Below are 26,685 nucleotides of genomic sequence, written 5' to 3'. Positions count from 1 at the left end.
TTTCAACAGTGGGTGGTGTGACTGAATTGGCAGAAAAGTTTCACATCTCAAAGCCTCAATATGGACTGGTTAACATAGGACAGACAGAGTCTGGAGCAGCTCAGATAGCTATGATCTGCTGGGTGAGTGGCATATCTAAACACACATGCCAGCAAAACTGCTTAGAAGTCTATGTATACATGAGCAAGTCATATTTCAAGTTTTTAATGTCAGTGATCTAGTTTCATATTAGTAATGAACATTTTAGGATCATTAGCATGGGGGATTTCCGGTTCCGGGTTACACGGCAGGACGCGTGGCGTGCCTCTCTGCGAATACAACTATCTTCAAATTACTTAAAAGGTTGATTTTCAAAAAAGAGAGCTGACCATGCCCCCGAAGAAACCCCAGGAATACGAAGACTTTAATTCTGTCTGATAAAAACTGGGAACCGGATATTGATAAATTATGTAATAAAATGGTTACAGTATAACGGGGTGGGATTATATAAGTTCGCTTCCTCCCACTCCCTTTCAAGCAATATTTATTAATATAACTAATTATCCTAAGTTTGATTAATTACTGTATGCATGTATAACTGATGTTTATATTGCTGTTGTGTATTATCTACTTAATTGCTTGAAATAAACCATTTCAAACCAAATCAAATTCAAATCAATAGTAAATCACAGCGCTTGTGCAAAAAAAAAAAAAAGGGTTGCAGGGCAGCACTTTTTATAACTAGTTGATCATTTTGTGATTTTTGTCAGAGATCTGATAAAAGTCAATCAAATAAAATAAAGCAAACTTTTTTGTTGTTGCTGTTTTTATGGATGATTGGGATCAACAGGTGGCATTTTGCCCCACAGCCTTATGCTATCTCTGAGTATCACTATTGATAGGCCGCCAGCGTTGCTGCAAGATGAACAGTTTTGGATCATGTCAGATCATGTCAGATTTCTAAAGGCGCAGTGGGATGTGGAAAGGAGAGATCTCATACGCTGTTATATCATGTTGAACAATCACTAACTGGAAATAATGAGCATTTATCAGCTAAAAGAAGAACAAAAACTGATCTTATCAAGGCCCATGATGAAAGTACATCTTTGATTACTTTTGACCTGTGAATGCTCTCATTTTCATGACTCCTAAACCTAAAATCCAGCTGAATTCTAACATGGCATACATTAAACAGCTCAGTTTTTAAGAAAATGGATTCTGTCACCACACCTCAATTTCTATTCTTCTTCTCTATTCCCTTTTTTTATTTGATAAAAAAGCGCTTTAAAATAGTTTAAAAGTTAAAAAAAAACTTGGTACAAGTCATCAAAAGAGCATCATTTTCAACCTGTCCTCCCCTGAAATAGTTTTTCCTCTTTTTTTCTTTTAGCTTCATGAGAACTTTTCATGTGAATTTACATCCTATTTACATCCTGTGCTTGTCCACAGATGGGCCAAAAGGTGGATGACTACTGGAGAACAGAATGTGCCAGCCACATTCCAGCCATCAAAAACTTCTTTAAGGTGCTGGAATTGTGGTTCATTTAACCGTGACCAGCTTTTGCATTCAACAAAGAGTGATGCACACCTTCTTCTCTCCGCTTTGGCTTTTCTGCTAAGCCATTTTTTTTGCTATTTCTAGACTCAGATACAAAGGAATAAACAGTGTAAACATTAGTTCTGATTCTAAATTACTAAAAAAAAAAAGATGCATCTTATTTGCTTTCCCCTCCACATTTTACAACTTAAGCTGCAAACTATATTTACACTCAAAGTTTACTTAGTATTGTTAGAACTTCCTGCAGAAAAACTTCCTGCTCTCAGGCTTCTTCCTGCTGTATTTGCCTTTTGGTCTTGATCTGCTAGCAGTTACCACGGGAATGCCGTTATATTTGGAGCTCAAACTAAACTTTTTTTTGTAACGGAACCTTTAAGTTACATTCCTGACTCGTGTTTAATGTTTTGGTCCAAGCAGGAGCAAGTTTTAACTACCCAGACCATATAAAGGCATCACCCCTGCAACGGCAGTGGCATTCATGGAATGCCTCTTTTTTGTTGTTGTTGTTTTATTTTCTTAACTGTATTGCGGGTTTCTCAGATGCCTGTACACTGTGCATGTAGACACACACTGTCAAGAATTCATTTGAATATTTTACCTGGACCAATCAATGCAAGAACAATATCTTTCTTGCTTTGAACTTTGACAGAAATGCGACCTTTAACCCTAGCAAACACACAGACACACATTAACAGCTGGGCCTGTGCCATACCTACACTTGTAAGCAGTAAATTAAAGTAACCACTGGTACAACTGCTACTTGCTTCTTTGAGTTATAATTAAGAACCATTTTGCCTTGATAACTACATACTCTCTAAATGGTAATTGGTAGAATAGTTGGACTTTGTGGACTCATTTAAAATAGTTGAAACTTTAGATTTGAAGAGTTTTCAGGGTTCTAAAGTTTTTTTTGTTCTTTTGATTGCACACTTACCAAACATCTTCCAAATGCATTGAAAGTTTGGTTCTTTAGGCTCTTAGATGCATTCAAAGTGTATGGAGTTGTGCAAAAAATAACGAACATTCACAACTTTGCAAGGAACATTCCTTCCATCTTGTTGTCCATTTTTACAGAGCAAATAAACAGATTCCCTAACCTTGAAGAGATCTTTTTCCCAGCCAATTTCCTACATGACCTTGCAGTGAAATGGGAAAAAAAGATAACCTTCATGAGGCAGCACACAGTTGGTAACAGATTTGGTGAAATGAAAGGTTTGCATGGAGAAACCTTTTCTGTTAGCACCTTATTTGTTTGTGGCTTTCAGGTCTTTTGATCCTTTCAGACTTTATTGCTGTCTTTTCTTTTACTCTCCTTTTTTTGGGCTCACTAAGCTGCATGTCTCAGCTGGTGTAGGGTGGGTGGGGTGGGAGGGGTTGTCAACGAGAGCTTTAGGTGCCTGGTGGAGTGTGGTATTAACTGTACTGAAGTGCTTGGAGTTATGAAAATACATGAAGAAGCAGGAGGCAAAGGGTTTTTGATTGACCTGCAAGCCCAGTGAAATGAGTGGAGCCATAGAAAAGCTTTATGTTTGTCAAAGATAAGCGTCTGAGAACGTAATGTTGTTTTTTTTTTATAGTGGAGCAGGAGATTTGGATTACTAAAACAGAACAATCCCTGAGTTGTGAAGAAGATATGAAGCAACATGTTCAGGTCAAGGCATTAAACCCCCAAGCAGTCTCGCTCAGCCGTCTGTCTTCTTGATGTGGCACACACTTTAGGAAAGATACTTTTATCTCAGTGATCTGTCAATACTTGGATCTCTTTTTCTTTTGTATTTAGGGTAATGAGCTTTCGCTATAGCTCCGATAGTAACAATCGTGTTGCAGTGCCAGTGTGTCTTGAACATTCAGACATTTCTCTTTGTTATAAAATGAGGGGAAGCGGATACACAAAGACCACTTTCTTTTTTCTTTTTTTTTTAACTCTACACACCAATAATAAAATGTATCATTTGTAATCACCTGCCATTTGGGCCAAAGTTTGAGTGGAGAAACTTGAGTTCTCCCCACAGCCTTAGTAGGACAGAGACTGCAGAGACTGTTTGACTCCATACTAGAAGGACAGTTTGAGAGGAGTTGAGCCCAATTATAGCTAAAGTCCTGTCACATTGCCCCAGCCTTTTTTTTTTCTTCTTAGACAGGTTTTATTCTCATGCCACACTGGCACAGGTCATCAGTACCACAAGCCCAAGCAGGATTATTTCCCATGCATCATCCTAACTTTATCCCATTTTGTGCCTCTCCCATGAATCCACCTGCTGTGTGACACATTGTTCAGGATTTAGCAGTTTACTGTTGGAGCTGCATTATGACCCCCCCCCCCCCGTGCTGAAAGCTTAGGGAATCTTTAGCTGTGCAATTCTTTTTTTAAAGTAAAGATTAAAGTAAAATCCTGCAGCTTTTCTGTGAGTAAATTCTGTCACAAATTAAGTCAAACAGTCAAATAGGGTTTGAATTTTTTTGAGTTAGGGTTATGATTAGGGCAAATCATAAATATATCATCTATAAATAATATTTTACATACAATTTGTGTTATGATGTTTTATTATTGCTGCATGAGCAGATCCTTTAGAGCTAGGAAAGCAATGTGTGAAAATCTGTCACTGAGGAATATATGGACTGTTTTTTTTCCTGTTATCAGCTGTTTATCAGTCACATACATGTGCAGCTAAGCAGTGCTGTGGGAATATATCTACTGACTAAGATACCAGGACTAACCCTGACAGTTCCCATATGCCCCGCACTAAATTATTTACAGTGCCTAAAACACAGGGCTAGTGGAAAAAAAGATCTACTTCTCAGAACTGAAAACAACACCATGCTACTGTGAGTCTTAGCTGCAGATTGTGGTTTTCCAAGTGTCACTATAGCAGTACTACTTGTCTGATCCTTGGCCAACTGTGTGCAGCTGCCATTGACAACCAGATTGATATGGATTGTGCACGGCACTGACATGAATTGTAAGGCACACCAAATGCTCTGTTCAGTGTCAGTGTCAGTGTTGTCAGTCTCACAAAGCTGTGGTTTCCTGCTGGAGGCTGGCAGACCTGGCCCTTCGTCAAGAAGCCTTTATTAATCCTCGAAGGGGAAATTATTCAGAGGTCTTGGCCGCGCACAAGTACCCACAGTTCAATTCATGTTTAACACCTCCAACAGTGGAGCATTTGTGTTTTAGACTTTCCTTTTTTTCCAAAGTAGTTTTAAGATCCTAAAACCATAAGAACATGTTTAAAGTCCTAAAAGCATGGGAGCATCGTGTGTGTGGTAATAAGTAAAAATATGCAGCACAGAATGTTTTCCTTTTAGGCCTCTACAGTGTACAAGCATTTTTGTGAGACAACAACACAACTATTTCTTGCATTTTAGTTACTACATCTTAAAATTAGGCTAAATTAGGTCTTTCTTCCCACTAAACACATAAAAAGATTTGCTACTAGTTATCATTTCCCGCTTCAGTTTTTTAGTTATTAATTTTCCAACCCAAACCATTTGTGTTCCCACACTGAGGTCTTTGCTGTTTTTGTTCTCTCTCAGTTCTTACAACTAAAACCTTTTGGCTCCAACTTTTCATAACTCCAAGCCCCAAAAAAGCACCAGAGGGGATATGAGTATAACTATCTTTGTGTGTCTTAGTGTGTGTGTCTGCCGAACTGCATGGCAAAGTTCAATTGAATATCTATCTTTCTCCCCCTCCACCTCCCGAACTTTTCCTCTTTCCCTGTCCTCCATGCTTTAGGAAGCGCACGCTTTCATTAGTGCTGAGAAGGCTGACGATGTGACAGAAGAGAAGGTACAAGCTGAGCTCAGCAAGGCTCAAGCTCAGACTCCATCGCAGTGGGCGAGACGGAGCTCGAGATCCACTGAAAAGGAGGACATAGTGGTGAGTGCGCTGCAGTACTTCTTGTGTCCATCAGATGGCAGCACAGACTTAACTTTTTAGCAGTGCCCCATTGTCAAGGACAAGTCAGTTGGGCATGTTTACTGTTTTAAATCAAGACTAAAAAGAAAATATCATACTATAACAAAAGTGCTTTTACATTTGTATTTTATTTCCCGTTTTGTCATAAAGGGTACCAACTACAGGAAAACTAATGCAGCAATGGAGATGAGACACATAAACAGAGATTCCTTTTGGGCACATGCAGAGGTATGCAAAAATACTCTTTTATTTCTTAACAAAAATAGAAACAATAAATGGGAGGCAGGTGTTAATGTTGAAACTCATGGACTAAATGATTGACTATTGATGCATTGAAGCGGGAAGAAGAGAAGAGGAAAGAAGAAGAAAGGAGAAAAGCAGCAGAGGAGAGACGTCGCATTGAAAGAGAAAGAATTCTGAAGGAGCGAAGAGAAGAAGAGGAAAGAGACCGCAAAATGAATGAGAAACTACAAATGATCGAGGAGCAAAGGTTGGAACCAAATCTTACTTAGAAAGCATAAGCTCAGCTCATGTTTCCCACTGTTTACTGTGATTTGTTAAATGCTTTCATTTGCTTGTCTGTCTTGCAGAAGAAAACAAGCAGAGCAAGACGAAGAAATGCAAAGAAAGGAAAAGTTGAAATGGGTGAGTGCATGATTTCTTTGCATTTTTGATGGACTTTTAATGCGAGAATAACTGTCCACTGCATCAAAAAAACACATCTTCTGTTGGAAACATCCTCAAGAAAAGAGACAAAATCTGAAAAATAGTTTTCTAACTTGGAGACAGACACTAAATGAGGCATGTCCAAAGTCCGGCCCGTGGGCCAAATGCAGCCCACATTCAAATTTCTGTTGGCCTGCAGCTTTCTGTCTGAACATCAATAGGCCCCCAGTACTTAATAATACTGTGTGTACTATTTCTTGGTTGTGATTGGCTAAATTCCAGTATACGCCATTGTAAACCTGTGGCAATACTCCACTTTCTAGGTTATTTCTAAAATGTCAACTGTAAACAAAATAAACAAATTTGTGTCTGTGATCAAAACCCCAGTGTTTTGTACTTCTGAATAGGAAAACTATTTGTGTTATTTTCCTGTTGACATGATTTCAGTTTAAAAGTTTACAGTGAGCATTTAATAATGAATAATATAACATTTAATGTTATTCTGATTTAATGTTGCCAAACATCTTTTTTTCTGACAGACATTCAAATACAAAATTCTACTTTAATTTGGTAAAGATTTTATTAAAATATATTTCTGTTCAGGAGATAGAGTTGAAGAGATAAAAAGTGTCCCATTGCAAAAATAATTTTATGGAATAGTTCATTTGCATTCAACATAAGGGTTTAAAAATGCAGGGCAAATGGTTGGCGCTCTTTGCAAAACAGTTTGGACAACCCTTCCATAAAGGGTTTGCAATTAGCTCTTAACTTTCAAGCTAAAGAGTAGGCTTGTTGTCTTTTTCAATGTTTGTTGGAAGTTCAAATGTTTTTTGCACTGACAGGATCAGCTTCAGAGGGAGCACCAGGAGGACATGAGGGCTCGTCTGCGCAGGAGCGAATCCATAGAGAAGGCAGCCGTAGGTTTTACTTTGTGCTGAATAAAAAAAAAAACCTTGACGGGAATGACATCTTTTTGTTTAAATAGAATCGGTCAATTTTTTATTTTATTTTTTCTAATTGTGCATTTATTGACATGTAGGAGGCAGCAGTGTTGGTGTCCCAGCGCTCCATGAACCCCAGGGAGTTCTTCAGGCAGCTGTCATCGTCATCATCGCAGAGTCCCACCAGCCCTGGCTCTTCCCGTACCGGTATGATCTTCAATAAACAGTGAAGTGACTTTGTATTCACTTGAAAGCCAAAGTGGATTGCAGTGGATGCATTTTCAAGATTTTCTATGCTCACTGTGTGCTTGTCTTTGAACTGACAGGAAACTGTTTTGTTTCTCTCCAGGCAAACCATTCAGAAGATATCAGCGCAGCCTGACAGATACAGCCTTCATCTTCTCGAAAGCAGAAGAAAGCGCCCCATCCTCTCCACGCAGCTCTCCCCTGGTGTCCCCCTTCTCACGGGCTCCTCCCTCCCCGCTATTTCATGCAACATCGGCCCCCAGGAGCCCCGATTTCTGCTCAGCAAGCTCCCCGCAAATGCCCAAGGCTCCCATGTCACCTCCCTTGTCTCCTCTCCGACCCACTCCCCCTGTTTCAGCCTTGCCCAGAGTTTCACAAACCAGCAACCAGGTTATTTATGAACCCAAAGCGCCATCACCCACAGAGCCTTCTGACTCCCTGAGATTCTTGGGGTCTTTGTCGCCTAGTTTGATAGAAAAAAGCCTAGAGACTCCCCCAGCCACACCCCCAAATATCCTAAACCAGACAGAGTTCTCAAGCTCTGAAAATACTCTAGCCAGTCCCCTCCCTGAGACTTCACATCTGAGCACAGGTAGGTTAGAATGGCAAAAGAATAAAACCTTCAAAAATAAAAGGAACTTACGGTTCTGAAATAAAGGAAACTTTAGGAAAGGTTAATGCATGGTTAAATGTTCCATTGTGTATCGCATTCATATCCAAATTTCTAAAATAAATCACTGCTACTGTTAGTTTGATTGAAACTATATATATTTTTTAATCAACAGACTGCAGCACTGCAAGTGATGTTCACAATGGGCTGCTTCCAGACATTGCCTACACAGTACAAGCTGTACTGGTTGAAGAGAATGAGGAAGAGGATGTGGAGGAACCTGAGGACCATAAGACTGATGAGCAGCGTGAAACCATGCCAGAACATGCACAGATTGAGACAAAAGAGACTGAAGAGGAGCATAAGGAGAAGGTGAATGAAGAGCATTTGAAAGAGGACAAGGAAGAGGAAGAGGTGGAGGAGGAGGAGGAGGAGGTGGATGGATTAAAAGAGACTGCGTTACTGGAGGAAATTCCAGAAGTGGGATATGATGAAGATGAGGCTAAGGAAGATGGAAAGGAGTTCGGAGAAAGCCAGCCTCCTGCTGAGCCTGTGGAGACAGAGGTGTCATCAGTTCCAGGTATCCTCACTTTCCTGTTTTGGTTTAGCAGAACTTCAATTAAAACTGTTGCAAAACAGAATGCCAATTTTTTTATTACATCCTTTTTTATGTGATCTTTAGTCATTATGAAGTTATTATTTCAGACACCAAACCCATTTGTCAAGACAAGATTCGTGACTCTCTAATCCTCCCAACCAATGGGATGACAAACAGACAGGAACAGAATGGGACAGGTATGGCATCAAACTGTTCAAAAATGAAGCTTTCATTTGTCTTTTTTTCCTCTTCCTGAATGAATATAAACTCCTTTTCCTCTGCTTTTCCTCAGAGCGATCTTTGAGCCCATCTGACACAGAGCACAGCATGTCTGAGCTGAGTGTGTCCTGCCATCCTTACGCTGATGAGGAAGAGGAGTTTACAGAGGATAAGGATGAGGGCATTTCAGAGAATGGACAGGAGGTGCGTCTTTCAGTGCGTTACTAATGGAAACAATGATAATGAAGGGGGTCATCAGAGATCAGTTACACACGTAGTAAAGACAGCAACAACCAGGAAAAGCAGACAAACCGGAAAAAAAAAAACGGCATTTACCCAGTGGTAATTAGTGGAAAATAAAGGTAATACCTTACATTAATTACAGCAGAGGTATGTCTTTTTAAAACCACAAATTAATAACTGAGACAAAAAATGACATTTAAAAATAATACAATTTTTAAACATTCTGGATTTAGGGAAATTCTTAGAAGAAAGAGAACACTGTTCTATAAAGTTAAAAGAAAATGTGAGTGCATATTTTTTAGAATTTGTATTGAATTGTTTTTGCTTGAACCGTAATTAGCAGAGTGTTATACTTTTTTTCATTGACCTTGTTTTCTCTCCATTTCAGGATTCAGTCGAGCAGCACATGTGCGTTCGAGCGCTCTATGACTACCAGGCAGGTAAGATGCCATTTGGGGGATAATTACCATGCAGGTGCACATGAAGTGCCTTTCAATTGCAATAATTACCTTGCGATTACCTGGTCTTCACTGTGTTGTCTCGTGGTTCCCACAGAGGACGAAACAGAGATCTCCTTTGAACCCGGTGACATCATCCGGGACGTGGAGACGGTGGACAAAGCCTGGTGGAGGGGCTGGAGCAAAGATGGTCGCCAAGGCTTATTCCCGGCTAATTACGTGGAGACCATATAGGCAGACAAAGACGGATCACGTACACACAAACCTACACTCAGGGACACTTTCTTTCTTCCCCCTCGTTTCCGCATGTTTTCACCTTAATCCTCCCACTGTAACTTTATTCCCCATGTTCTGTAGGAAGAATAAAGACACACGTGACTCCTTGTTTTGTAGAAAGAATAGACTAAAGTGTGACTCTTTTTTGATGTTTTGGAGGAAAACACTAGTATGTAGAAATTACCCTGCCTCATTTTCATAGGTAACGTAGCAAAGACCTTTTTTCCTGGACCAAAATAACTTATTTCCTTTTGAGATACTGCAGAATTGTTGGCAGAAGAAAAAAACATCTTAAACTTTTTTTTATTTACTCGAAGAAGAAAAAAAAACATTTTCTTCCAAGCAAAAAGTATTCCTTTTGATTCACACCTTTAACAAGCATTCCTGTGCTCACCTTTTGTAACCATGTACCAGGTATCACCTTATAATCATCCTTTTACATTACCTACTTTATTTTGTATTTGTGCACTTCACAACTCAGTTTAATTATCCCCCCCCAAAAAAGATAATAATATTGAGAACAACAGGAGAGGAAAATGAGACCATGATGCATTTGATGCATACATTGGGACCATCTTTGTTCTGATTGTGTTTGTCCTTACATGCTTTTGTCTTATTTTTGCATGGATTTTACAAATTACTGCATTTTCTGTCAGCACACATATAATTTGAAAAAGAAAAAGTAGTCCACACTGTATATAAGAATGTATAAAAAATATTAACAACTATCTTTTTGTATCCTTGGGGTCAGAAGTTTGTATGTTTTATACTTGTGTTGTATTTTTCTCTGTATCTACTCCAAACTTACCAAACAGTTTCATCTAAAGTTAAAAACTATTTTAAAAATATATTTTCTCTGTCTTTATTTGATATTTTTATGGTTTTCATCTACCCAAAAAACCTGGGATAAAATATAATTAAAGAAAGCCGTTATTTTGTCTGACCGGATATCAAATTGTTTGCGATATTTGTTATAACTTGCGCATTAGAAAAAATAGATAATAATAATAATAATAATAAGTGCTCATTAGACCTTTTTTAAATTACCATAATTCAAAAAAATTTGCCACTTTTAAAATAAGCTCCAATTGGATGTGGCAGTTGTAGAAAAAATAACGTTTGATTGATTACTTTCTAAAAAAAACATTGATATTCAAACAAATTGTGATTTCATTTACATTAGTTTAACATTGCTGATATTAAAGTTCAAAATCTCCTTGTGACGAAGAACTTGCTATTGATGCTCCTGCCTCTGATGTGCTCAGTAAACAGAGAACACCGCTGTAGTGCTCTGTTTGGACCCTTAGGTGGAGGCATCGCCTTTCCCAATTTGCATTGCAGGCCGCTGCTGACAGAAATGAACAGATTCCTGAGGACAAAAGGCAAAATATTTTGACAGGCAGAGAGGAGGCTCTTTGTTACACTGATTTTCTGAGCGGGATATCCTGACGTTTCTAAAGCTAAAAATTGCTAATACTTCTACACTTTAAACAGGATTTTCCCCTGGGGTAAGAATGATTGATTAAATATGACATTAATATATTTTCACCATGCACCTGTAATACTTACGAAGCGGCTAGGTTACGCTCTTTTGGTGCCAGTTCAATAACAGTGTTTGGCAGATGTGCCTCTGTTCTGGAGTACAGAGGTAAGACTTGACATGGGTCTCATCCTGCTTGAACTGATGCCTCTTGACAGACTGACTAAATCTATCCTGGAGACTATTTTGTCAAAGTTACCACTGAAGGTTAATCATCAGTGATATGTGTGAAAAGGTGGTGCCTCTCATATGAAATACTAATTGTTTTAGCAGAAAAAAACGATGGAGAAAAATTAAAAGGAGCAAAATTAGGAGGTAAAAAGAAAAAGTTTTGAAGCTGCAGTGAACTTCAAGGTGAACTTTCAGGTTAGTTTTAAAGTTTACAGAATAAAAAACACAGCATATGTGCACAGAGAAATCAAATAATCCCAATTTTTGTGTCCCTCTTTTCAGTCCGCTCTCCGTTCCCGTGGTCATCTCTCTACCTCAGGAGATCTCTTGTCTCTTTAGATTAACTAGAGTGATAGCAAGGCGCCAGCAAATGTGCCAGTCAACTCTCACTTCCCCTCTCCGTTTGTCTGTGAGCTGTTTCTTCGCCCTGTGACCCTCATCAGTAACAAAACCCCTCAGACTGTCGTGTTAAACCAACAGAGAGGACCACCCCCCTTGACTTACCCTTTATCTCTTATTTAACTGACAGACCCTATCTGACCTGTAGAGGTCTGACAAGTGTGGGATGGCCGAGGTGAAATGGCGGTAAGGAAGTGCCACTCAGTGCAGTGTTATCAGCACATTGCCAATGACAGAAACCTAATCTATCCTGGCTGCTGATGGCATGGGGCTCATTGGCTGAGTTGCTGCTCTAAAGGAGATCCTTCCACAGAAGGGTAGAGGTAGATTTATGTGAGTAGGGGCTTAAAGATCCTCTCCAATGAAAATTGTGTTTTAAACATGTTTTTGTGGCATTTTTCTCATGATGGTTAAATACAATTAAACTTAAAATTGCATTTCATGGGTATTTATTTATTCTAGTTGTTGTGAAGCAGGAGCAGACGAAAAAAGGGAAAAAACTGATATGACATTGAAGATACTATGGCAAGCCACAAGCTCCCTGCTCCGCTCCATTTTGATGCATCCACTTGCAGACAAATAGATCCATGTAGTTCTAGATTTTCCTTGTCAAAGATGCCATCTGGCTCAAAACTGTATGACTGGATAGCTCCGATATTGCTTGCACCTCTTATATTAATGTAGGGTTGTGAGGGGCTGTAAGCCAGCGGGAGCGCATGTAAACAGACGGATGATGGGAAGAAAGAGCGGGCTTACTCCAGACCAACAGTTCTGTCCTCAAATTTGAGGTGAATTTCTAATGAACTCCTTCCACTCGGTAGAAAATATGTCCCAGAAAATGACACAGATTTCTTGATTTTGGCTAAAAACGCTATAATCGTAATTGAACAACAACTGAGAATGCTTTTAAAACTGATCCAGAAATAATCGTAGTGGGCCTTGAAAATGCAAACATGCCCAAAAACCATCAATAAAACAACATCTACTCCGAGGCATTCTTCCCTCTGTTTCCAACCATCTTGTTTTTTGTAATAAATATCCATTTAATGCAGCTTTTTGGGCCACACAAATAAAGTTTTTTTTAATCATTATTTTATTTTAAATGATTTGACGTCTTGTCTTCATTTTCTTACAGGTTTTGTTTTGCTTATGAAGAAATCTTGGTCAGATAACTGCCTGTGCTTTCTACATTCCAATATATTGTATGGATTTCCATTTTTCCCTGTTTTTTTGTTTCTTTTTTTGCAAAACAAGGTTTAACAAGCACCATATAAGAAATCAGGCTGTATTTGTTTCCACTCTTTATTCTGTGTAACCATGAGGCACACTTCAAACATATGATCACTTCTTACAATGAAAAGAAGCTTCACTGGTAACATGGCACAAAAACTAAATCCAATGCTTTTAAGAAAATGCTTAAGTCTACAGCAGCATGTCGAGAAACTGTTATCTAATACAAATCAGCTTTAGCGCAGAGATAATTCCATGCGCTGTAAGTCTTGATAAAACCTTAGCTTTTAAACATCTCTCTTGTGCTTAACATTGTCATGTTTTTCTTTAAAGATAATCTTCAAAACCGCTGAAGTAGATAACGCCATGGAATCCACGGATAACTCCAGCCAGGATTTTACTTCTAGCGCTGAGACTGGCCCATTAACTTCTGAAGCCTTCCTTGGCAAGGCTCCCTATGTGCTCTCCATTGCCATCAAAAGGCTATTCTCATTGGCCAGTCCCACACAACCCTGACAATGAACCAAGGATTACGACGTCTCACTGTCTTGGAGTGAAAAAGAAAATGCAAAAGTGGATGTTTTTTTAAGTCTTTTTTTTTCCACTTGTCAGTGAATCACAGCTGGCAGCATTTCCACCCCAGGATTTTTCCTGACGTGTTTTTTTTTTCTATTATAATACAATTCCTGCGCTAACAATTAGCTGAAATGTGGCATTGTCATTGGATCACAGAGATTTTTCTTTTCCCCCTTCAGATTGGAAATGGTTAAGTCTGCCGGTCTATTGTGAAGGAATCTTCAAAGTGGATGGAAACCACAGGGGAACATTGGTAGTTGGTAATTAATGCAACAGAATCTACACATGCTTTATTTTCCTGAATTTAAAGATAAAGGAAAGAAAGAAAAATATGCTTTGAATCTGGAAACAGGCTGGCTGTGCTTTTACTTCACAATCACATGACCCTAGACAAAGAAAAACTTTTTTTCTTCAAGTTTTGCCTCTATTAATTCCATTATGGTTCCAGAGGAAATTACTCTTCCTTTGGTTTAGGTTTATTGCACAGTTTTTTTTCTTTTGCTCTTACAAATAATTTGGGTTTCCATTCAGTCAAATGACAAAATGAGCTTTGCTAAAATAATGTGGCTTTATGACTAAGATTAAACTTGACAGAAAGGGAATTGCCATCCAAGGCTGTGGTTACAGCTGTTAGGCAACTGAGAAAGCAAGCAAAACTACGATAGAGATAATTTATTTAAAAAAAGCTCAATCTTGGAACTTTTTAAACTTACTCTCCAATGTATGAATTTTAAAGATTTGACATAAATGGTGCGCATGAAAATAAACACTTTCAAAATTATGACTAATAGCTAATTATGACTAAAAACTAAAGAGATGAATGATTTAATATGAAAATAATGGCCTTTTAGCTGACAACTGAAATTTTCGTAAGAAGTCGTCAGCCAACATGTAAATGTGATTAAGGTACTGGAGGTCATAAATGGGGTGAGCTGTCTCTTACCCTAAAGACTAACAGGGTTGGAATCACTTCTCCCCTGGGTGACAAACACACACACAAGCTTTGTGTTTCAGACACTTTGCCTGGGGCACCACAATCACTGCCAAATGCTGTGACTTTCTCTCAGACAATTCCTTTCACAAGTATCTCTGAAGGAGTGATGCCAGCGGTAGTATTTGAGGGAGACAAATGTACCATGTGTGTATGTGTGTGTGTGTGTGTGTCTGTGGGTGTATTTGAATGATGGAGATATGCTGTTGGCAGTGTGAGAAAAGGACACATATGAGATCAGATAAAGTTGAGACTAATTCCCAGGCTGGCCTAAGGACACCAAGGAGGATAATGTGAGACATCTTTTCTCACACCAGTGAGGCTAAGCCTTTGGGGACGGAGTCTTTATTTTCTGGCTGAACTACGTGATTAAGGCACATAGTTCTTGGTGTAAAAAATTTAGCCATGAAAAAAGCTTGTTCAATAAATCAAGTTTAGTTAAAGCAACTTAAAAATCAATCTTACTAGTTCATTTTCTTCCTAAATCACATGTGTTGATATTTGGATTGCTGTTGCAATACTGTAATGTTAACTGCAGATTTATAGTAGATGAGACACCCAGTACCAGCTCTGGCAGACTGGGCACTGTGCCCACCCCGGGGGAGGTTCACGATGGAGAGCAAACAGCGCAAAGTTATTACTGTGATTACAAAGGCTGAGGAAACACTTAAAGATGAAATTTTATAGAAACAGACAGGAACTTGATCAAAAACTATTGCTTTTCATTAGAAAATAACTGTGTACGGATTTAAAAATTTATAGGCATCTATTACAGACAAACTCACAATTACCCAACAAAAAACACTCACACAGTGTCAGGTAAAAGATTTTTCAAATTTATTTTTTTCTATTTTGAGTTTTTCCTTGATTGTATGATAATGGAATGACAGACACACATTTTTCATCAATCTAGCCACATACAGTATCAAGACTCAGCTCTATGCAAAGGTGATCGCAAAACCCTCCTACAAACTCTTTCAGTTTTTGTTTCCCAAGGCAGGAAAAACAGACAATATTCCTAGCTTTTCTTACATATCAAGTTGTAGTACTGGTTGGACACAACCAGGTAAGCCTTTGGAGGTATCCTGACAAAATGCCCATGCAACTTTAATTGGCTGGCCTTAAACACTTGCAGAAACATCAAGCTCATCCCTGATATGCCATTTCAGAGGGACAATCCAGCATTTTTTTTAACTGCCATAATCTATATAACTGTTTATGATTGCCCTTAGTTTTGTTTCCTAGCTAAAACACAAAACCACAGGTGAGGGTTAGACTTTAATAGCACTGCCTCCTAGCAATAGTTGCTCCAACTTTCCACCCCTCATCTTTGTACTGCAGCTTGCTCTACTAATAAATAAAACTTCAAAAGGCTACAATTTCTGTGGCAAAGTTCCCCACTCCCAACCAAAAGAAGGCATCCCGTGTTTCTTTTTTCCCTTAAAAGTATAACTGACTTTACTTCTCATCGTAGCAACTTCATTGTTAGTTGCAGACTGTTTATTAAAGTTTATTCTTCAATTAGCTAATCAAGAACACATCATCTGCCAAAACCGGAAATCAAATGTTGAGATTAGCAGCTGTAGCTATTTTTGTTTTGTGGTTGCACAAAGATAAATTGACAAAATTCTGAAAAGAATTAGTGGCCAAAGGCAGTCCTGACATTTCAAAAACACCCAATGGGAAAAAAGTACGACTGACTGCAGTTAATACAAACTAAGTTCTGATGCTGTAAATGAATTGAGAGATCCAATAATGTCCCATATGCTCTACAAGATCTTCCAAAATATACAAATGTAAACAGAACATTGACTGTTTGGACAAACGCCAATGACCCCTTAAGAGCTGTAGAGAAGATGTGCAGGTCTGAATCTTACAACCAGGTTTTTTTCCTATTCTTTTAGTTTTTCCACACTATTCCACACTCACCAACAAAAAATGACTTATTTATGTCTTGTCGATGGGTGTGGCAGTACAGGTAATTCATTTATAAATTATTTTGGATTTGTATAAATCACTTCACACATTGCTCCTGATGGTTGGCATCAGTGGAGCCGAGCCACCGTTAGTGTGTGAATACGTGTGCATGGGTGATTGGGACTGTGACTGTAAAATACTTTGGGCCTTAAATCAAGGTAGAAAAGCACCAAACAGGTATACACATTTACCATTTAAAGTAGAGTAGTATTTAGTAAAAGTAAAGAACAATGAAGAAACATAGTGGCAGCTTTGTTTATAATTTCAAAACGAGCATTTGTGGGAGGATCAGACTATGTGGGTTGACAGCAATGGGTGGCAAATAGTGAAGATCTGTCAGTGCGGCAAGAAAATTCTGTTCTGTTATATTCTATTCCTTTACACATACTATTGTATATGGAATACTTACTCTACTGAATCAAACTGAATCCAGTGAGATATCAGTAGAAAATCCCACTTACCGGTACTAATTAACCCCAATGAACATGTGTACTGCAGACATACCATGTAGATTGGCTCATCTTTCAACAATAGGGCTTGTATCCCCTCTTTGGGTCTGCACATGAAAGCTTGCGGTCTCCAGCTGTTTTCTGAGCAACACAGTAGGATGACAACATAAAAAACATCATGGTCAGCCTTATTAACAGTTCAGCTGGATTTCTTTAAATTAAAATTTGCTTCCATAAGGACTCTAATGTCTTCCAAAAGGGAACACTCCATCATTTCTCAGTAAATTCAACATCTGGTTTCTGAAGGTTGAAAAGATTCCAGTTTCTCCAAAGTTGCATGTATATTTTTCTAAATGTACTTGACATGCTGCACAGAAATAGTGTGTTTTTGATTACTGTTTGGCTTGCCTATCACATTTGTATGTGTGGGTACTCTCAAGCGAGAGAAATGTGGTGAACACAATGAGTGCGATAATATATGAGCGACTGTTTGAGCATACAGATGTCAAATATGAAGGGGCCATCATAGAGCCGGCAGCCATTGGTCATGACTTCCTAACCTACTGTGCCACATAGACCAGGTCTGCAGAACCACAATGGAAGGAACAGTGAAAGGCTGCAGTGGGTGGGTGGTCTTCTGTCATAGCAAAGACCCAAACAGCCTATGACAGATTAGAAATAACCAGCAAGATTGGAAAATTGCTTCTTTGGATTTTTATTCATTTAGTAAAGACTGAATGGTTTCATAGAGACGTGAAAGAACACAGATTTTCATTTCATTATTATGAAATGGTAGCACATGTACATTAAACGTGTCCCTGTCTCATAAAAATAAATAGGCTTCTCCAACATTGACGGTGGTTACCTGGGTGATTATTCCCTACCCGGGCGGTGGGGATGGTGCCAAAACATCTGCACAAAAGGTCAGCAATTAATTAATCCATATAACAGTACAGACTGAGCTCTATTGTCGTGCAGCGCAAGGGTAAAGTTTTTGAAAGCACAGACAGTTTTGAATGCAACTGGTGCATTTGAAAGACATTTAGGATGAAAATGATGTTAACTTTTTAGGAGTTGAAATTTCTTGGGATGACTTCTTTCCCAAAGGATTTGATGCTGTATTATGTCCATTAAAAAAAAAAAAATCAACTTTAAATTTTAGTCTATTTAATACAATGTTACAGTGATGCAACTGTTTAAAACTACCACATCAAAGTTAGCTTTTTAATGTTGATCTATATTTTTGAGGGCTGAAGATTGGAGAGTAAGGACTATGAGAAAGTAACCAAAGCATCTGTGCTGTAATCTGATAAAACTAAAAAAGGTGGATGAAGAAGACACAACAGCAAAGAAAGATAGATGACAAAAATACTGCTGTTGCTACAGCCAGCAATGTGAGTTATACCAAAGCAGATGACATGAGAACAACTGCCATAAAGATAAAAATGGAGACTATAAGTTGAACAGGAACTTGCTGAAGTAATTTACAATAAAACAAAAAAAAAGTTTTGGAAGGATGTTTAATTGAGGAACCAGATGCAACTGAGACACACAAGGAAAGCTTTACCAGAGTTGTATCATGGCCTTCAGGGATGCAGAGCAAGATTTTTCAAATCAAGCACAATCAAACCTGTTTAAAGATCCTTTCTCTTTAAATGGACATATGGTTGATTCTTTTTCAAAATTTTGGAAGAACTTGTTTTTTTAATTAAAGATGATGTTACTTGGAGGAGACCAGCACAAATTAGAACAAGAGTAAGTGTGCTCAGGAACATGGAAAGGTCTGTACTAATCACAAAAACACATAAAATCACAACAACAGTCGTCTCGATGGGCTTCGTATCGGTAATTGAAAAAGTGAAACATGAACTCAAAAGGATCATGAATACATAGAGTTCAATAGGAAAATACTAAAATGAACTAACAAACTGACTAAGCTATATTGGCATCCCTGCCCTTAGACCCCCTTCGAGGTAAGGAAAAATTCCTAAAAAAAACAGATTCCGGAAAAAACAAAGAAACCTCAAGTGTGCCCACATGAAGGAGGGATCCACACCCAGGACGGATAGGCAATTTACCAGAACACTTAGAGAAGAATTAACTTATCTAACTCTACAACTATATATACAAAGTCCAGCAGACAAGCTTCATCCAGCCAGGGTTGGGGGGACAGTCAGGGGTGCGAGTCGAGCCGGAGACAGGAACCACAGCCAGATGTAGGAGCAGGAGCAGGGACAAGGTACACGGTCAGGTACAGGAGCACGGATGAGCCAACTGGAATCTGGAAGCACTCCGACTCCCCAGGAGGGGAGAGGGAAAGAGGGACAATACATGAATCGCACTGCACAAAACAGAGGCATGGAGAACTAAATGATGAATAATGATCAAGAATAGAGAAGAGAGGAAGGGTAGAAGTAGATGAGAAAAGAGGACAGAACCTCAGAGCACCATAGCTACCCCAGCTTCAACTTCTAGCAGCCTAAAAACAAATTGTTATTGTTATTAGTTTTAATTTAAACACATTAACATTAAGTTAAATAATCTCTGAATCCTAACTAGTCTGATAATAAGCCTGTCCAAAGAGGAACGTTTTCAGTCTAACTTTGAATGTAGAAACTGAATCGGCCTCTCTTACATGAGCTGGGAGCTTATTCCATAAAAGAGTGGCTTGGTGGCTAAACGCTCTACCTCCAACTGGACTTTTACTAATTCTAGGAACCACAAGCAGTCCTGCATTTTGTGAGCGAAGTGTTCTGTTTGGGTGGTAAGGGACTATGAGGTCCTTAATATAAGATGGGGCCATACCATGTAAGGCCTTATAATGAAGTGAAAACTAACACAGGAGTGATAGGGAAATGAATGGGAGGGTGTACAACTAATATAATCTTCCACATGCAGCCAGGTATCTGTCAGACATAATTCGTTGTGAGAACCACTTAGTATTACATTAACCTGCATGAACATTAAAAAGAAAAAAAAAGACATTTATTCGAGCACTGCTTTGTTTTCTATTCAAATTAATTGGTAATTTTACATAAAAATCCAATTCCTTTCAATGGATTAACCTTGAGGTACTGAAACCTTTTGTACATTGAAATGTTGAGAAGATTGTACCAGGGCAAAGGTTGCAGAGATGTGTGGAAAACTGCTATAAGTGTGATGTGCTTTCTGTTCTCAAACCTAGTTAACCCTTGTGCTATCTTAGATGACCCCATCCTTACATTAACGTGTTCTCCCTACCATGACAAAGGTTGATAAAGGTGGAAAGATTACATGTAATCCATGGACACCAGTGAAGATCACAAATCATTGAAGAAAAAAGATTCAGAGCACTGTCTAGTGGGTCTAGATGACCCAACTCCCAATGTTAAAGTGCCTAGGATAGCACAAGGGTTGCAAGAGGATAGGGCTATTTAAGAAAATTTGCCATATTACTGAAAAAAAAAGAGTTTACATTGTAAGGATGTAACAAATAATTGAACGAATTGATTATTATATTCCTACAATTCCAACCAGATTGAGACAAGCTGTCTGAGGCAAGTTGTTAATTAAATCAACCTGGTACAACTATAAAAACATTTCAAAATTAAAGAAATGGATTATATAGATCTTGGAAAATACTATTTGGATTAAGGAACTTTAGTTTTGTTTTGTTTTTTGTTTTTTTACTTTAACGTAAAAATGACCAAGTGCATCGCAGGCAGACAACACACTCGTGAGGGCGTCAAAAAATGATCAAACTGTCATTACAGTCCAATGTGTGGAAACAGACATGTGACCATACAGTGTGGTATGTGTGTATTTATTGTGGTGGTGTGTATAAATAATTTCTGAGTCACACTAGTTGAATTTTTGGCTAGAGATGTCCTGGATTGATTTTAGGTCAGTGAATCGGATCATTCAAAGTGAACCAATCTTGACTATGAATCATATCGGAAGCCACAAATTATGATATTAATCGAATTGTTAAAATGAATCACTACACCACCACTATGGTGCTTAATGGAGACGCCCTATAGCAGGCAAAGGATAACATGGGACCAGATATGTTATAGCTTTCTGTACCCCAGAGAGAACCATGGAATCAATTTCCATTCCCTCATGCATTCTACATTGAGTAATTTAACAGATGCTTTTATCTAAACCGATTAACAAATTAGGCACATCAAGCATGCATATCAAAACATAAACTGTCACCAAAGTAGGAGATCCAAAGGCAGGATTGACAACTGCATAATTGAAAAAAATAAAACTTAAGAACAAGGCTAAAACTGACCTTCATTCATCTTCTTCCGTTTTGTTCCTTTCGGGGTCACGGGGCTGCTGGAGCCTATCCCGGGGACACCCTGGACAGGTGGGCAGTCTGTCGCAGGGCCACATATCATGCATGCACGGGGAAAACATGCCAACTCCACACAGAAAGGTCCCCCATTGATGTTCTGTTTCAAGTCCCCCAGCCAGGACTTGAACCGGGGGCAAGAGCGCTAACCACTGTGCCTCCGTGCAGCTGACTTGCTGCAGACAATAAATATATTCACATACATGCTAATATTTTTGGTCTTTTCAAAATGTATTTTACATACAGAATAAATAACTGCCATGTAAATACATATTTCCGATCACTAAGGAAAAAGATGTTCTGAAAGATCAAGTCATGAAAGGAGAATGGCAGTACTTATTGATGGTTTCCTGACATCCCATCAGCTGACAGTTTGTTATTGAAAACACCATCAGTCAACTGTGCATTCTGTAGTTCCAAAAAACACTATATTTGTTTTAAATCTCAGATGTTTTGGACATTGCTGGTGCATAAGGAAGCACTTCAGCTTCAGAAAAGCTAAAAAAAGGATGGTTTTTGTTGGTTAAAACTAACAAAAAATATATTGAGAAATAATAACTATGAACAAAACGCGATGGATAACTTTCAGACTGACATGATTTATTTTTCTTTTTTGCTGAGATAATTTGAAATATGTTCAATAACACATTTATGGAAATATTGTTGTTATTGAAATACAAGTATTTATATTATTAAGAATATTATTTTATGAAGAATGTGAGTTTAGTCCATGTTAACAATCTAATACTGCAAAAAAAGAAAGTAAGGAGCATCATAAGAAATAATTTGAGTTTATTATTGGCCAAATGTCATGATAAGTGTTTGTTGTGGATATCTGGGGTCACTCACTATCTAGAAAAACTCCAGTAGGAGAAGCAAAAGGGTTGCCTTCTAAGATGTTATTAAACGTGTGCAGGATTTGGTGGATGAATATCTCAAATTGACAACAGACCATAATGCACTGGTTAAAAAGGTTTTACATAAGATATCTTATGTGGAATTTTATTATGGTAACAGAAGGAAATTGCACTGAGACCTCTTGGTCATGAGGAATAAGCGCATTTAAAATATATTTTTCTGTATTTTTTTTTTCTGATTCACACTCCAAAAAAAAGGTGGCTGCTAAGTAAAGTCTCCTTATAGCAGCATAGATGAAACTTTTGATCAGTTTGGGTAAAAATATGTTTTCAAGGCAAGAACAATATGGAAGGGTAATTTCGCTAGAGCAAATGATGCACATGCCTTGGTTTTATCTTGACATAGCTTTCTAATAACCAAAAGAACTAAAACTATACAAGACCCCCCCCCCCCCACCTCCAATTCATTCTGTTTAGCAAAAGAACAGGTTAATATAGTTTTAAAACCAGCATTGAAATCAAAAACCCATTATCCACGGTAGAAAATAGTTCTTCTCTTTATAAATCTGTCTTTGAGAACACAATGACACATTTGTTTCTATATTACATGTCAACCTCCTTATGGGTTGTCACTCTGACATCTCACAGGCTGCAAGGCAAAAAAAAAATCATGGCCACTATGTCAGACACAGCATGGAGGTTAGAGCAAGCCAAGCTAAATGCCTGCATGCGCGTTTCTGTTTGTCAATCTGTGCACATTAGTGTGAGTGGCTATGTGTGTGTGCGTGTGTGTGTGTGTCAGTCTGAAGGGATGGATGCATGCCAAGGGCGAGAGTAGCACCATGTCAGACCGCTAGCAGACGATGTCTATTTGAGATACACAAACAGTCAGCTTAGCCATGAAACCATTTCCTCTCTGATTTCTCCACTCCTTTCTGTCCTTTTTCATCTCACCTATAAGGCATTGCAAAGAAAGGCTAGAAGTTTGGATCAAGTCAAATATAAACTGAAGAATCAGTGATTGCCAGTTGAACTTAAGCAGTTTTGACGAAAAAAAAAAAAAAGTTGATTGCACAATGAATTGACTGTATAAAAACCTCTGGGAAGGTGTGGATTTCCAAAATGGCAATGACATTTGAATTATGAAAGACTCTGTCACAGTTACACTTAGAAAAATGAAAAATGTCTTTTACTTTTTTTTTTTTAAATGTTTTGCAGGCCTGGAGTAAAGATTACATTCAGTTTCTGAGATAGGACTCCACATGCAGACTCACAAATAGTCTTAATATCACTTTTAGTTTTTATAGCCAGGTTTTGATCCAAAAACACATGCGACACTGTTTTGGATGCCTTATGATTAAACCCTGATGAAATCTTACCAAAAACAAACTGACCCCTCATTTCATGTAGTCGAAAATACAAAAAAAAAATGAACTGGCATTTTGAAGGGCTTGTGTGAATGAGACCTAAAAGCTATAATTGCAATTAAAATAAAATGAATACATGGTTGGGATTGCAGTTTCATTGCCCATTAAAAGGCTACAAACTTGTGAGCCCATTCTCCAACAAAGAGCGATCTGTTGCCTATAGAGTAAAGAGCATTCATCCTGCATTTGAAACTTGCATGGAAATTGTGATGGGCTCATACAAAGATATGAATAGTAGACCCATAATAGTTGTGGCTTTGCCTGAATGATCCCTTTGAATGAACAGTTGGTTAGAGCATTGCCCTTAAATCGTTTTAGCTGTCTGCCAGTGTCAGACAAAAAGAGTACCACATACCTTTAAGTGTTTGGGTCAGTGTATAATGCATTTTGCAGCTGTAAGTGTCTAGGAGCAATTGGTAATGGGCAAAGGCAACTGGGGCCACCTGGAGAATCACACTAAACCTGCCAACCACCCATCAACTCCCCCAACACCCACGCTGAGTCTCACACAGACACATGAACACACAGTAGGATGTTCCTTGGAAGGAGAAAGAGCGAAAGCTGGCTCTCAGAGTAGATGTATAAATAGTCCTCACACTGAACAACATGTCCTTTTTTGATGTAATTATGGTGCAGGAAAAGTCTGGTTTAGTGAGGAGCGCTCTTTCACACCCCACTTTAAAGTTGTAATGAGAGATTTGGTGATGCAAACGGTTGCATGACAGTGGATTCGGACAACTTGGTTGTTAGTCAAAGGCACAGGTGTTAAAGGCCAGACACAGAGACACCGTCTAAGTAGACGATTCAAACTGTCATGTCCACATACTGACACTGATGGAGCAACACCTGGACCTGACAGGAGCCAGATGTTGTGGCTACTTGGTTTTTCACTGATGAGTAAAGCAAAGAAACCACCTTCAAAGCTTAAGTATTTACTTTATTTTCTGCACCATGAGACGCACTTGAAAGCCTTAATTTATTTTCAAAATAGAGCACCTTATATTAATTCTGGTTGTGCTTACTGATGTTGGAGCAATTCTGTGAGGTACATGGGCCTTCGTCAAAATGTTTGGTTGGCTGTAACTGTAAAAACGCTAACGAAGCTAACATGTAGTGGTGTCATACTTTGTATTTTAGACGTGTTATTTACAAGGTTGGGAGTTGGGAGCTGGCCCCAGTAAAGTTTGCTTTAGTGGTATCAGTCTGTTTTTTTTTACGTGTTGCAAAAAAGGTTGGGAGTCAGGCTACATTCACACAAGCCATCTGCAAATGTGCATTTCGGGCTTCCAAGTTGAAAACTCTAGCATCCATGCATCACTAAACATTTTTTTAAGTCAATATTTGGGCTCTGCGTCCAAAACTGACGCTAAAAGTTAAATTAGTTGACTTTTGGCCAATCAGGGACCTAACTGTAAGTACACGCGCTGGTATCGGGTAACAACAATCCAGCATGACCAACATATGCGAACCCGCATTCAGCGTGTTCTTGAATGTGTATCACATGACCAGTGTGTACATCGCATAACAGATGTTGTAAATGTGCTAACGCTTCTAATGTGACTGGTTAACATGTAGCGTGTTACAAACTATTTCAATAGTTAATCCCTCTGACTCTTGTTTCGTTTAATGCACCTCATAATTCAATGTGCCTTAATCAGGAAATGACTTCAAAAATAGACGACTCATTGACGGTGCGCTGTATAGTATGGAAAATATTTTCTAAAAAACTAGAAGCATATTTAAAAAGAAAATCTGGATTTTATTTGCAAATGTTGTTAATTTATTAAAATCCAAAAAAGGAAGCAATCAAAATAGTCATAATTTGTCAAACAAAGGTTGGTATTTGTCAAAAAAATGTATCTGAAGAAATTCACAAACTCTTGAAATTTGAAGCAGGAGTAAAGGCAAAAGTATGAGCTGAACACAAGGGGGAGCAATAATGCTTTCTTTATGTCTTCTGGTCTGTCGCTCCTTCAGTGACAGGCAGTCTTTTGAGTCCATTGTTCCCTACTTTAAATCAGAAAGTCCTGAGTGCTTGTTTGTCCCTCTTTGGGTGAAAATATATCAAGCAGGACCAGTCAGAATCAACGTAATCACACCCACACATGCCAAAAAAATATGAAATATGCATGAACAAAAGAAAAAAAAAATCAACATTGTACTTAAACAATCCATGTTTTGTTTTAAATTGAATGCTTACCGTTGAAAACAGAAAATGAAAAAAAGTAAAAATATGCATTATTGTTTGTAAATCAGTGTATGAAAATGTAGTAGCAGCTTAAACACTGAAATAAAACTTTAGGAGACATTGGGGCTCAACATGCGGGAACAAGCTTCACTTGTACAGTCTTCTGACATTGAATGATTTGAATTCTTACTCTGGTGAGTTTCCCCCCTCTGTGAATTAATTAGTCTTTGCCAAAGCGGGCCACATTTGTCATTTGAATTTATGCTAATGAATGCCTAGGTCTCATGGAAGAGCTGATAGGCCAGAGCAGCTGCTCTGTCCTTGCGGGGCCTAACTGTCTCCCTCCTTTTAAACTGCTCCATCTCTCTGCCGGCTCCTCTAAACTTGCTCGTCATCCCATTTTTCTCTTTCAGGTCTTCGCCTTCCATTCCGTTCTCAGCTCCTTCTCCTCTTTGCACCTTGCCGATTTCCCCTCCTTGTCTCTCCTCTAGTGGCCTTATCATCCCACCTCCTCTTTTTCTTCAACCTCCTGCTGGTCCTGGGCTCCATGACCTGTCAGTGGAGAGGAGATTGCCCGTGTCCCAGGCTGATAAGGCAGCTAATTATCCAACACTTCACACAGGGAGGTGGATCAGCAAAAAGACAGCCACACATGCTGAAGTATATGGGCTCCAAAAACACTGACAGACGCGTGCACATCACTGGGAAATACCCCGGCACAATTTCAAACAAAAGTTCAAGATTAATCACAAATACATAAATAAATAGGAAAAATGCTAGAACATCCGAATACCAAAAAAAGAAGACCAGAAGACAAATCTCGCTCTA

General features: G+C 38.6%; 1 protein-coding gene across 1 annotated transcript in view; it reads left to right on the top strand.

Moving 5' to 3' along the window:
* Positions 1-10,561, top strand: part of LOC101166140 (drebrin-like protein A) — a 33,288-nt gene extending 22,727 nt beyond the window's left edge. Inside the window, exons 3-16 of the mRNA XM_004072639.4 lie at positions 10-122; positions 1,429-1,503; positions 5,274-5,417; positions 5,607-5,684; positions 5,795-5,946; positions 6,047-6,101; positions 6,965-7,039; positions 7,162-7,270; positions 7,413-7,901; positions 8,095-8,499; positions 8,625-8,714; positions 8,810-8,940; positions 9,368-9,419; positions 9,535-10,561. Of these exons, the coding sequence (XP_004072687.1) occupies positions 10-122; positions 1,429-1,503; positions 5,274-5,417; positions 5,607-5,684; positions 5,795-5,946; positions 6,047-6,101; positions 6,965-7,039; positions 7,162-7,270; positions 7,413-7,901; positions 8,095-8,499; positions 8,625-8,714; positions 8,810-8,940; positions 9,368-9,419; positions 9,535-9,671 (2,105 nt within the window). The 3' untranslated portion in view covers positions 9,672-10,561. The remainder of the gene's footprint in view (positions 1-9; positions 123-1,428; positions 1,504-5,273; positions 5,418-5,606; positions 5,685-5,794; positions 5,947-6,046; positions 6,102-6,964; positions 7,040-7,161; positions 7,271-7,412; positions 7,902-8,094; positions 8,500-8,624; positions 8,715-8,809; positions 8,941-9,367; positions 9,420-9,534) is intronic.
* The last annotated feature ends 16,124 nt before the right edge of the window (positions 10,562-26,685 follow it).

The sequence above is a fragment of the Oryzias latipes genome, chromosome 9, assembly GCF_002234675.1.
Source record: "Oryzias latipes chromosome 9, ASM223467v1".
NCBI lineage: Eukaryota > Metazoa > Chordata > Actinopteri > Beloniformes > Adrianichthyidae > Oryzias > Oryzias latipes.
This window is presented reverse-complemented; position numbering and strand designations above follow the sequence as displayed.